At 46.8% G+C, this 12,615-nt stretch overlaps 1 protein-coding gene across 1 annotated transcript in view; it reads right to left on the bottom strand.

Moving 5' to 3' along the window:
- Positions 1-12,611, bottom strand: part of LOC119798079 (talin-1-like) — a gene marked incomplete at its 5' end in the record, with an annotated part of 40,910 nt that extends 28,299 nt beyond the window's left edge. Inside the window, 13 exons of the mRNA XM_038307420.1 lie at positions 483-596; positions 1,970-2,083; positions 2,164-2,292; positions 2,371-2,537; positions 3,579-3,873; positions 6,001-6,168; positions 7,285-7,341; positions 7,801-7,899; positions 7,985-8,193; positions 11,156-11,264; positions 11,554-11,667; positions 12,072-12,252; positions 12,586-12,611. Of these exons, the coding sequence (XP_038163348.1) occupies positions 483-596; positions 1,970-2,083; positions 2,164-2,292; positions 2,371-2,537; positions 3,579-3,873; positions 6,001-6,168; positions 7,285-7,341; positions 7,801-7,899; positions 7,985-8,193; positions 11,156-11,264; positions 11,554-11,667; positions 12,072-12,252; positions 12,586-12,611 (1,782 nt within the window). The remainder of the gene's footprint in view (positions 1-482; positions 597-1,969; positions 2,084-2,163; positions 2,293-2,370; positions 2,538-3,578; positions 3,874-6,000; positions 6,169-7,284; positions 7,342-7,800; positions 7,900-7,984; positions 8,194-11,155; positions 11,265-11,553; positions 11,668-12,071; positions 12,253-12,585) is intronic.
- Positions 12,612-12,615: the final 4 nt, after the last annotated feature.

Below are 12,615 nucleotides of genomic sequence, written 5' to 3'. Positions count from 1 at the left end.
AGGAGGTCATCTTCACCACCATCATTGAGTCCATAGCAGTGGGTTTGGATTCACGGGTCCAGACTGGAACCAACCGTCTGCAGAGATCTTTGGGTCTGATGGAGCAGGTCAACAGTTCTGCATAATCCACACATCCAGGACGCCATCTTCAACCAGCAGTCACCATGGAAACGGGTCCTTCCCTCAGGCCGTCTCTTTGAACTGACTTCTGCAGCAGTTCTACCTCGTCTTCCTCTCTCATTAACGCTGAACATGTAAATTTTTTAGCAGAAACAACCTTTCTGCTCCTTCCTTCTTTCTTCATCTTCATTTAAAAAAGACTCTTCAGAAAAAAAACCAACTGATGCTGAATCCTTGATTCTGTCCACAAACCTGGGATTTTTAGCTGCTTGGTAAATTATTGTTAAAATATGAAAAGAATAATAAAAAAGAAAAACACATGAAAGGGTTAATTGAAACAGAGATGAAAGGCTGATAATGACCTGCAGGAAGTTCTGGCTGGCGCCGATGAGGGCGAGCTGAGCGCTGGGGCTGTCCGGCTGAGACTGGCTGCCTCGGACTCCTTGGACCAGCTGAGGGATCTGCTCTGCCGCCACCTGATCGCACACAGAGGATCGTCTGAGAAACTGCAGCAGAAAGACTGAAAGACGAAGCTTCAGACGACAGAGGCTGCGTTCTGCAGCGCGGTCACAGCAGCAAAGCAGCAACCGCTCTAAACGGCAGAGAACATTTCCCCAGAGCAGCTAAATGAAAGCATCTGCAGAAAAGAAGCTGATTAGTCAGTCACTTCATTTGGATTAAACTGATTTCAGATAATAAAGTAAAAAATCTTGGTGTTGTTTTTGATCAGGACCTGTCATTTAAATCCCAGATCAAAGAGGTTTCTAAAATTTCCTTCTTTCATCTGAGGAATATTGCAGAAATGAGCAATCTCCTGTCCAGGGGTGATGCTGAGAAACTAGTCCATGCATTTGTTACTTCAAGGCTGGACTATTGTAATTCTTTACTATCAGGAAGTCCACAAACTGTAGTTAAAAGCCTTCAGCTGATCCAAAATGCTGCAGCCAGAGTTCTGATGAAAATGAAAAAGAGAGATCATATCTCTCCTATCCTGGCTTCTCTTCATTGGCTTCCTGTTAAATCCAGAATAGAATTTAAAATCCTCCTTCTCACATATAAAGCCTTAAATGGCCAAGCTCCATCTGATATCAGAGATCTGATTGTTCCTTATGTTCCTAACAGAGCACTTCGCTCTCAATCTGCAGGTTTACTAGTGGTTCCTAGAATTTCTAAAAGTAGAATGGGAGGCAGATCTTTTAGTTCTCAGGCTCCTCTCCTGTGGAACCAACTACCAGTTTTAGTCCGTGAGGCAGACACCCTGTCTACTTTTAAGGCTAGGCTTAAAACTTTCCTTTTTGATAAAGCTTCTAGTTAGAGTGGCTCAGGTTATCCTGATCTATCTCTATAGTTCTGCTGCTATAGGCTTAGACTGCTGGAGGACATAGGGACCCCTTTTCATCATTCTGCTTCATTCTATCTCTATTCTCCCACTCTGCAGAATCTGATCAGCTGGTTTTCCTTAGATAGAAAACTTTGAATCAATCTGACTGGATGATCTGGTGAACTGGAAGCTGACCTGAGATGACATGATGTGAATTGGAGCTATAGAAATAAAGTGAATAGAATTGAATTGCAAACGATCAGATGAATGGGAAATAAGATGAAAGGTTTTCTGTTCATTTTACCATTTCAGGCGTTAATCATCTTGTTCCATTGTGTTAGAGTTACTAAGCTGTTTAAATCAAGACCAAACATCCGTATTTAAAGAAGAATCAACTTCCTGTTAATGAAATGTTCTCATTGACCAGCGAAGGTCTGAGCTCCAGATTCCAGGAGCGTTTCTGAAACCTATTCTTCAACCAAGTGTTAGAAACCTTAAAGGTCACCTTGACATGACATCAGAGCTCACCTTGCAGCTCTGCACCAGCTGCTGCTGTGCAGCCTGGTTCTTGTTGCTGGAGGCGGCGTGCTGGGCGGCAGCGATGGTCTGAGTGGCGGCCGCTGCCGCCTGCTTGGCTGCATTCTGGGAGAGAAGAAAGAAGGCGTTGGTTTGACGCCTGGAAGCGTTTGCTGGTAAAATGCCCCCCCGGTCATTTCCTTCACCTCCAGGTTGTTGATGAGCCGCTTCTTTATGGCATTCTGCGCCGCGGCGTTGGTGGCCATGCGCAGACCTTCTGCAGCTTCTCGCAGTTTCTGCTGTTGCTCCTCGCTGTCGGGGTTGGCGGCCGCACCCTGGAAAAAGACGAGCTAACGTGAGGCGGCGAGCTAACGGACGGCTAGGCTAAAGCAGCGGTCCTGAGGGGGGCGCACCTTAGCGGCCTCCACCATCTTAGCGGTGGCGTCAGCCAGGAGTTTGGCGGCGGAGAGAAGCTTGCGGGAATTCTCCAGGTCAGACTCTCCCTCTGCGTCCATCTTGATGGCATTGACCAGATCAGACGTGGCCTGGGCGAGGATACGAGCCTGGCGCACCATCTCCCCTGGAGAGAACGATGCAAAGATTTTACCGTGATACTTTGGAGCGTTTTGGCTCTGCTGTGTCAAAAATATCAATCTAAACAAGTCATTTTATCTTAAAATAAATACATTTTTTTCTTGGATTGAGGAGGTAAGTGAGACACTTTGCCAATGGAAAAACATTTACATTCAAAATAAGTCTAATTTCCAGTGCATATTATCTAATTATCTTGTTTTAAGAATCAAAATCCTCATTCCATTGGAAAATTAGCTTATTTACCTACTTAAATTAAGGGGAAATACATTGAATTTAAGAATGTTTTACTTATTTCTTGTGTGTTAACAGTGCGGGCTGATAAAGTCACCTTTTCCAGGTTTTATCACTGATGTTTAAACTTTTAAATATTTTCTGCCTCTGTTTTCAGGACCAACCCTGACCTGCCAGCAGCACATAACCTTCTCCTTTAATGGCCGGGCGGATTGTTCCGTTCACCTTGCAACCTCTCCAGATCCTCTGCAACACATTAGCCTATAGCGCCTGGCTTCCTGTGCAGGTTAGTGCTCCTCATCTGGACTCACTAACATCAGCCTGAACAATCCAAGGCAAACGCTCTGAAGGTAAAACTTCAATTAATTGTTAACGATATGGCCTTCCTGAATGTCACTGCTAAGAGTATCTTCAGAACAGAGCAGGTATACACTGCAAAAGATTTAAAATCTAATGTAGTTGACTTCAGCAGGAAATGGGAAGAAGGAACACTCTGGTGTTGCTTGGTTTGAATTCTGGAAACCTTGGGCGTTCTAACCTCTGTTCCGTGGAGAAACGTCTGCAGCCTTTTGGAAATAAGGACGTCCTCAGAGGGACTAACATGACGAGGCAGCGAACATGTCTATAAACCAATCAAAGGCCGTACGCATCACCTGCAGCAGGTAGATGGCATCAAACCTGGTAACCCTGTCATGTTTCCACTGACCACCAGGGGGCAGCGTGAAGTGCAGTTGTCATAGGACTCCCTGAGCAGCAGCGTGTTGGAAGATGGTGCTGCTGGTCCTCCCCCACCCACCTGCGTTCCCCATGGCGTTGAAGATCTTCTCAGTGACGTCCAGAATGCAGTCGGTGGCCTCTCCGTGGCGCCCGATGGGCTGGCCGCCGCTGGCGTACTGCTTGATGTGCTGCAGCAGCTCGTTGAGCGCCTGGGTGACGCCCGTGGCCGCCTGGCCCACCTGCTTCAGCAGACCCTCCTCATTGGTGGCCATCTGTGACGCCTCCACGCAGCCTTCCACCGACTTGGCCACCAGCTTCCCAGCCTCGATCAGCTGCTCCTGGCAGACCGGGGAGCTGATGGTTGGAGCCACCACCTCCACAGAGAAGAAGAAGAAAACAAGCTTAGGTGGACCTTAAAGACCACTTAGTCACATCATCATTGTTGGTGTTTAGCGAAGAAGCTGTTCAGGTGGACTTTCATTTTCTAGTAACTCTGGATCATTCAAGGCGTTCCTCTACACTCTGCAGAGCGCAGAGAACGACCCAAGGAATCTAGAGGAGACAACCAAACATCCAACACTGAAGAAACTGATGGATTTTACTGTGACTTCTGGTGTTTGAGGTGATAATCTGGTTTATTCTATAAGATTAAGGGAAGGAACGTGATGAAGTCCTTTATTCCAAAGGAAACTTCCAGAGAAACGGCCGTCTGGACGTCCCTCAGAGGGGAAGCCCTTACAGGTCTGTGCTTTGCCACACAGAACCAAGAACTGGGTCAGAACCTGATGACACCCTGAGGAGGAAAGGAAGGCCTCGGATTGGACCAGGAACGACCAAAGCATCATCGTGGTAGGGGCCCAGATGGCCTCTATCTCAATAAAAACATGGAGTTAGTGGCTGATGAGGTAAAGGCTTTAACAGAAACTTCAGAATAAATTCCTCCAGCTATCTCCTGTCCATAGGCGGATCTACTGGGGTGGCGCAACTGCCCCCCTAACTGACAGCTTGCCACCCCTGCTGCCACCCCAGTTGGCAGTAGGGGTGGCAAGGCTTATAAATTATGGATAATCTGAGAATTATGACCGCTAATTTCTAATGTCGGACTGCAGTGAATGCAGCATGAGATGATGCCAGAGCGACTGAGACTGATTAGTTTTGAACACCTAATGGGGCAAAGCGAGGGAGCCAGGGGTGATGGGGAGAGGAGACACGGGATGAAACAGGTAAACACTGATTAACTATCTATGGAGAAATGAAATCATAATGAAAGTTCAATGTTGCTAGCATAGCTGCAATGTTGATTTACAGATGATAAAAATCAGGTTGCAGAATGTTATTTTTCTATCTATGATGTTAGTTAGGCCTGACGTCTCAGGCTCATAAAGACATATTTGCGGTCAACTATGACAGAAAAGAGACGATCAGTTTGGTTGAACTCAAATCAAAACGCACAAAGGCATTGGATCTAAATACATTAGTGAAGCGTTTTGCTGAGCAACATGGAAATCGCTGCATTCAGCTGTTATAGTCATGTTAACTTTATGTTCTGCTCTCTGGTGAACCTTTACAGAGCTGTTACATTTTGTTTTGGCACCTGAGAAAATCTGATATTTAATTTAATAAAACCAAAAGTGTTAAAAGTTAAAAATGTGATACTGGTGTAAATCCTGCTTAATATGAAGCAGTGTTGTTGTTTCTTTTTTTGTATATATAATATGAAACTATCCAGAAATGACCTGTATGAACCTACTCACTAAATGTTTTATACTTTTTCAGACTGGAAGCAAAATGTATTTTTATGTTGCTTCTTTTCAGATTTGTGGAGATTTTGATGTAACATCCAGTACCTGCCTTTTTTTTATTTGTTGATACAGCAGCTCTATCTACAGCAGATCTACATGCATGAAATGTCCCTTTCATGTTGCCGTAACTGCTGTATGTCAAGTTACTGAGGAACAAATGGGGTAAATGTGTGTTCAGAGTAAACATTACATAGATGTCCAGTACCTTGTTCGGGTGCCTTGACCCATTTATTTCTACTGTGTAGTTCTGCTCACTTTAGTCCAGCTCAGTCCATAGATCTCTGATGTTTTTCTTTCTATAGTTTCTTCTTGTGCAAATGCTGCAAAGCTGCCTCTCTGACAGTCAATCTCTCACATCTGCGACTCAGCACCTGTCTTACCTTAATACCTGTAATAATGCCCCTCTAGAAGTAGTGTTATCATTCTTCTATCTCCTATTAGGTGAGATCACATTGTACGATGTATTTCTAATATGAACTGTTTCACATGAAACACTGACTGTACAATCTATTCTCACCAAACTGTGATTAAATTCAGAGTTAATAAATGCCATATGTTGCCACCCCTCAAAAATTCCCGCCCCCCTCTCGCCACCCCATAGATATTTTTCTAGATCCGCCCCTGCTCCTGGGTCATGTTCTGCCTAACCGGGTCCACTTTCAGCGGAATACCAGTAACGGACTGGGTCCCAGTACTCACCCTGGTGCAGGCGACCAGCTGGGACGTGGACAGGGCGCACTGCGTGGCCGCTGCGATGACGCGGTTCTGCTGGGCCGAGTCCTCCGTCTTCTGGGCCACGTTCTTGGCTTTCAGCACCAGCGCCGCTGCGGCGTTCGCCACGGCTTTGGCCAGCTGCATCAACATGTCCTGTGGAGGAGAGCAGCGCTTTGATGGTGAGGAATCAGCCTTCAAGTCCTGATTTAATGATTCAATGTGAAATCAGGGATCAACCAGCACCGATTACTGGGAGGCCAATCAACAGAGCCACCAGATATTACACTGATGAAGACCAAACAACTCCTCATCATCCTCCTTCATTCGCTTCATCAGAAGGTTTACCTTTAGATCATACCAGAACAGAACCGCCAGTACTGAGAGGAGGCGGGCGCCGTTCTGTCAGATCAGCATAATCGATACGCAGGAAGTCAGATTTACATTGATCCCTTTAGCTTTGCATCATAAATAGACTTTAAACTACCTTAATGGGAGCCGCAGCCTTCTGTCCCAAAATACCAATATTTCCAACAAAGGCTGTGAGTAACAGGCAGGCTTGAATTATTTATTGTAAAAGCAAAGAAAAAATAATTACTAAAAGAAAAATGATAATTTAATGTTTAAAGGTCTAAAAATATTGGTCAAAAAATCATTTTACAAAACAATCCACCAATTAACAACTTCATCTAAACAATTCCAAATATAAAAACTAAATGATAAATTCTGGTTCCAAATTAACTGAAATATATTTTTCATATCAAAAGAAGAAAATTTAATTGGTAGAAATAACAAATTCCATAAATTTAGCATAAACGGCCACAACAACAGGCGTGTTTCTCTTTAGTCATGCATAAACAAAGCAATTTAAGGTCAGATGGCCATACGCTCCTAAAACACCAGAAAGTAATCAAATAGTTTTTTTGTACATAACTAAAGGGATGCACCCCCATTGAGGTAGTTTAAGGTGTATTTTTCGTACAACACTAATGAGATAAGTAAAGGATAAACGGGTATTGACTGATCTGACAGAACACTGGTCCAGAAACATCCAGAGAAACATCTTCTGTCAGCAGAGGTGAAAACCTGCAGCCTGGATGCTGAGGCTGAATCTGATTGGTTGGAAGTAAAGAGGTTCATCTAAGCAGAGCTAGAAGGACAGCAGCCTGAACTCAGCCGCCTGATAAACCTGTTCTGATTGGGTATGAAGATGCAGAGAATTAAGCAGAGACGTCCACTTGATTGGTCATTCCTTATTCCTTCATCTTCTACCTGAACTTCAGTGGGAGTTCTCCATCTGGCATCCCTGTAAGATCCTCCTCCCCGAAGCTGTCAGATACATTCATCAAACACCAGACATTACAGGAACAGAAAACCTGCTAAACATGGAGCAGATAAAGCCTGCTGAGTTTCCCTTGTTTAAAGACTGAGGTTGAGGTCTTTGGATCTTTCTCACTCTGCCTGACTGCCTTCACATCTCAGGACTCATTCATTGTGTTTTAATTGGTCCCACCCTTCGTGCAGCATCCCCACCCCTCCCTTCATCACCTCCTAAATGCAGCTCCTCATTTAGGAGGACCTGCTCCATGTTCCAACATGAAGCAGGTCCTAGTGACCACAGCCAGGTCTCTGAGGACCGTGGTGAAGCAGAACCTGACTGGAGTCTGGAACTCCACCCCTTCAGGGTAGGTTGGAGGGCAAACTGTGAGCCAGACATCATCCTCTGATGTCTGGCTGGAGAGAGTTCCTCTCCTGTCAGGCTGTAAAAATGGAGAAAGCTCATCAAACCTGGAACTGTGGATCTGTGTCCGTCTCTCCGATGTGGGACAGCAGCTCTCCACTGGCCTGACCAACGTTTCCTGCAGCCTGCAGCAGGTTCTGACGAGGCTGCAGCAGCGAGATACGAAGAACATGAAGCTCAATGAATGCAGACAGAAATCAGAGCACGGTCTCTGCTCCTTCAGCCGTCTACCTCTGTATTAGCCGGCTGCGCCGTCTTCAGCATGTCAGAAACGGCGCCGGCCAGGTTCTTGGCTGCACCCAGCAGCTGCTGCCCGTTTCCACCTTCATCCTCCATGAGGGCTGCCAGGAGCTTCACACCTTTAGACATCTCCGTCAGGTTGGAGGAGATGGTGGTGACGGCACAGCCCACCGCCGTATAGTCCGTCTCAGCTGGATCTCCTAAGAACAAACATGGCCGACGCATTTACTCCAACAGTTAGCATCATTTCCTCTAATGCAGGAAATAAACTATATTATAAAGCCTGAGATCATTGATTATTAACAGTAACTATATTATACCATTATAAAGCCTGAGCTATTCTTTAATAAATGTGTGTATCCGCTTCTGTTTTGGCATCACAGTGAGGACCGTTGTTCTAAATTTAACAATCAAACAATATATCAAAGAATATTTGGACCAAAGTGAAGAAATTTAGCTGCTCATCATTTTCTTAACTGCAAACGATAAGGCTTCAGGGTAACGATTAGGTAGGGGCCGGTAATGGTTAGCTAGGGGCTAGAAATGGTTAGCTAGGGGCTGGTAACGGTTAGCTAGGGGCTGGTAACAGTTAGCTAGGGGCTGGTAACGGTTAGCTAGGGGCTGGTAACGGTTAGCTAGGGGCTGGTAACGGTTAGCTAGGGGCTGGTAACGGTTAGCTAGGGGCTGGTAACGATTAGCTAGGGGGTGGTAACGATTAGCTAGGGGCTGGTAACGGTTAGCTAGGGGCTGGTAACGGTTAGCTAGGGGCTGGTAACGGTTAGCTAGGGGGTGGTAACGATTAGCTAGGGGCTGGTAACGATTAGCTAGGGGGTGGTAACGATTAGCTAGGGGCTGGTAACGATTAGCTAGGGGCTGGTAACGGTTAGCTAGGGGCTGGTAACGATTAGCTAGGGGCTGGTAACGATTAGCTAGGGGCTGGTAACGGTTAGCTAGGGGCTGGTAACGGTTAGCTAGGGGCTGGTAACGGTTAGCTAGGGGCTGGTAACGGTTAGCTAGGGGCTGGTAACGATTAGCTAGGGGGTGGTAACGATTAGCTAGGGGCTGGTAACGATTAGCTAGGGGCTGGTAACGATTAGCTAGGGGCTGGTAACGATTAGCTAGGGGCTAGGTAATGGTTAGCTAGGGGCTGGTAACGATTAGCTAGGGGCTAGGTAATGGTTAGATAGGGGCTAGTAATGGTTAGGTGGGCACTGAAAATTGTTATATAGGGGCCGGTAATGGTTAGCTAGGGGCTAGAAATGGTTAGCTAGGGGCTGGTAACGGTTAGCTAGGGGCTGGTAACAGTTAGCTAGGGGCTGGTAACGGTTAGCTAGGGGCTGGTAACGGTTAGCTAGGGGCTGGTAACGGTTAGCTAGGGGCTGGTAACGGTTAGCTAGGGGCTGGTAACGGTTAGCTAGGGGCTGGTAACGATTAGCTAGGGGGTGGTAACGATTAGCTAGGGGCTGGTAACGGTTAGCTAGGGGCTGGTAACGGTTAGCTAGGGGCTGGTAACGGTTAGCTAGGGGCTGGTAACGGTTAGCTAGGGGGTGGTAACGATTAGCTAGGGGCTGGTAACGATTAGCTAGGGGGTGGTAACGATTAGCTAGGGGCTGGTAACGATTAGCTAGGGGCTGGTAACGGTTAGCTAGGGGCTGGTAACGATTAGCTAGGGGCTGGTAACGATTAGCTAGGGGCTGGTAACGGTTAGCTAGGGGCTGGTAACGGTTAGCTAGGGGCTGGTAACGGTTAGCTAGGGGCTGGTAACGGTTAGCTAGGGGCTGGTAACGATTAGCTAGGGGGTGGTAACGATTAGCTAGGGGCTGGTAACGATTAGCTAGGGGCTGGTAACGATTAGCTAGGGGCTGGTAACGATTAGCTAGGGGCTAGGTAATGGTTAGCTAGGGGCTGGTAACGATTAGCTAGGGGCTAGGTAATGGTTAGATAGGGGCTAGTAATGGTTAGGTGGGCACTGAAAATTGTTATATAGGGGCTGGTAATGGTTAGACGGGGGCTAGTAAAGGTTAGGTAAGGGGCGGTAACAGTAAGGTAGGGGGTGGTAACGTTTAGGTAGGGCCTGGTAATGGTTAGATAGGGGCTGGTCATGGTTATACAGGGGCTGATAACTGTTAGGTAGGGGCTTGTAATGGTTAGATAGGGGCTACTAACGGTTAGGAAGGGGGCATAATGGTTAGCTAGGGGGTGGTAACGATTAGCTAGGGGCTGGTAACGGTTAGCTAGGGGCTGGTAACGGTTAGCTAGGGGCTGGTAACGGTTAGCTAGGGGCTGGTAACGGTTAGCTAGGGGGTGGTAACGATTAGCTAGGGGCTGGTAACGATTAGCTAGGGGGTGGTAACGATTAGCTAGGGGGTGGTAACGATTAGCTAGGGGCTGGTAACGGTTAGCTAGGGGCTGGTAACGATTAGCTAGGGGCTGGTAACGATTAGCTAGGGGCTGGTAACGGTTAGCTAGGGGCTGGTAACGGTTAGCTAGGGGCTGGTAACGGTTAGCTAGGGGCTGGTAACGATTAGCTAGGGGGTGGTAACGATTAGCTAGGGGCTGGTAACGATTAGCTAGGGGCTGGTAACGATTAGCTAGGGGCTGGTAACGATTAGCTAGGGGCTAGGTAATGGTTAGCTAGGGGCTGGTAACGATTAGCTAGGGGCTAGGTAATGGTTAGATAGGGGCTAGTAATGGTTAGGTGGGCACTGAAAATTGTTATATAGGGGCTGGTAATGGTTAGACGGGGGCTAGTAAAGGTTAGGTAAGGGGCGGTAACAGTAAGGTAGGGGGTGGTAACGTTTAGGTAGGGCCTGGTAATGGTTAGATAGGGGCTGGTCATGGTTATACAGGGGCTGATAACTGTTAGGTAGGGGCTTGTAATGGTTAGATAGGGGCTACTAACGGTTAGGAAGGGGGCATAATGGTTAGCTAGGGGATGGCAACAGTTAGGTAGGGAATGATAAAGGTTAGATAAGGGCTAGTAATGGTCAGGTAGGGGGCGGTAATGGTTAGGTAGGGGCTAGTAATGGGCTGGTAACGGTTAGATAGACGCTGGGTATGGTAATATTTAGGGTGACTGAATATGGGTTAAATTATTGAAACTAGTTAAATAATCCTGTCCACATAGAACGAGGTGAAACTGAATATTTGGTCATTCTCTACCTGCAGTGAGGTTGACCATGGAGGCTGTGCCTGCTGTGATGGCATCCACCTGGGAATGGATCTCATGCTTGGACTCGTCCATCTTGTTTTTGCGCCAGGCTTGGGATGCCTTTCAGCAGAGGAACATAATGCAGGAAAAAGGCAACATGTCACATCAGGAACACGTAGAGCAGCTTAGCTTCTCCTCACTGAACAACAGAAACTACATTAAACTGCTAATTCAAATAAAGAAAATACTTTTTGGCAGATATAAGCCTAATAATGATGAACATTTCTGGTTCAGAGGAAACGACATCTGACAGCAGCTTTAGTTCTGGATAATTTGACCTGTTCTAAAAAACAGAGATCCTGTTCAGGTGTTTCTGAAGCCGTCTGGATCGTCTCAGAGTAAAACTCACAGGATCTGTTCCTAACGGAGGCAGAGTATCAAAGTCATCCAGGGAGGCCTGGGCCGCCTGCACGGCCTGCATGCTGGAGTTGATGGTTCCAGTTAGGGCCTGCTGTGCCGACGTCTGTGGAAACAAGACATAAAACTCAGTGGAAACATCTCATTTCCTGGGACCTCTGTCTGGACTTTGATCCCAGCAGTTCCAGAGAGCTCTGCAGAGGATTGGGATCTCAGGTTGACCTATGAACGTTCCTCGACCAGAGAAGCAAACACCGTCACTGTGTTCCTGCAGCCCTGGTAGAGAGCGATTCTGGTCTTGGACCGTTGGACTAGATGATGCTGATGCAGTGCAGCACATGTTGGGCTAAATAATCATTACGACTGAGCAGTTAGGAAGCCTTGTGTGAAAAGTCCACAGAGATCTAGACTCTAATCAGGTAAATGGAGCTTAAAGCAGATCATGGTTCCAGTTGTTTAATGCTCCCATCTGTGGAACCAGCAGAGCTAACACAGCTGCTTTGGTTTTACCAGAGGAGGCATGTGTCCCCTGTGCATCTGGCCGCTGGTGATGTGCTGCTTGGCTTGGGGCATGGAACCCATCTGGAAACTCTCTGGACCTCCGGCTCCAGAGCGCATGATGGCTGGCAGGGCAACCGAGCCGGTCTCCACCTTGCCCATCTTGTTGAACTGCTGCTGCAGGACGGTGGACCTGGAGACAGAGGAGCCGTGGCTTTAAGCTGAGGAGAGCAGGAGGCTCCAGCTGAAGGAGCGCTCCCATAAGTGGGAGACAGGTTAAAGGTCACCAGAAAATCACATCGAGGATGAAGGAAACTCAAACTAAAGTTCTTCCTGTGGGTTTTTATTTTCCATCATTTCATAAATTACTAATTTTCTCCTCTAAATGTACGATAATAATTAAATCCACTCTGATGTAACAATATATCCAAAAGTTTGCTGTTATTAACTGATTTATCAACATTACATTAATGAACAAAGTCCCAGCCTCAGATACAGCTGAATGATGACTGAACCAAAGACCTACTTCTTAGGAGGACGGAAGTCCTCCACATGG

This window comes from Cyprinodon tularosa, unplaced genomic scaffold, assembly GCF_016077235.1.
Source record: "Cyprinodon tularosa strain WSP-4 unplaced genomic scaffold, ASM1607723v1 ctg1162, whole genome shotgun sequence".
NCBI classification, from domain to species: Eukaryota; Metazoa; Chordata; class Actinopteri; order Cyprinodontiformes; family Cyprinodontidae; genus Cyprinodon; species Cyprinodon tularosa.
The sequence above is the reverse complement of the archived record's forward strand: the minus strand, read 5'-3'. Positions and strand labels throughout refer to the sequence as shown.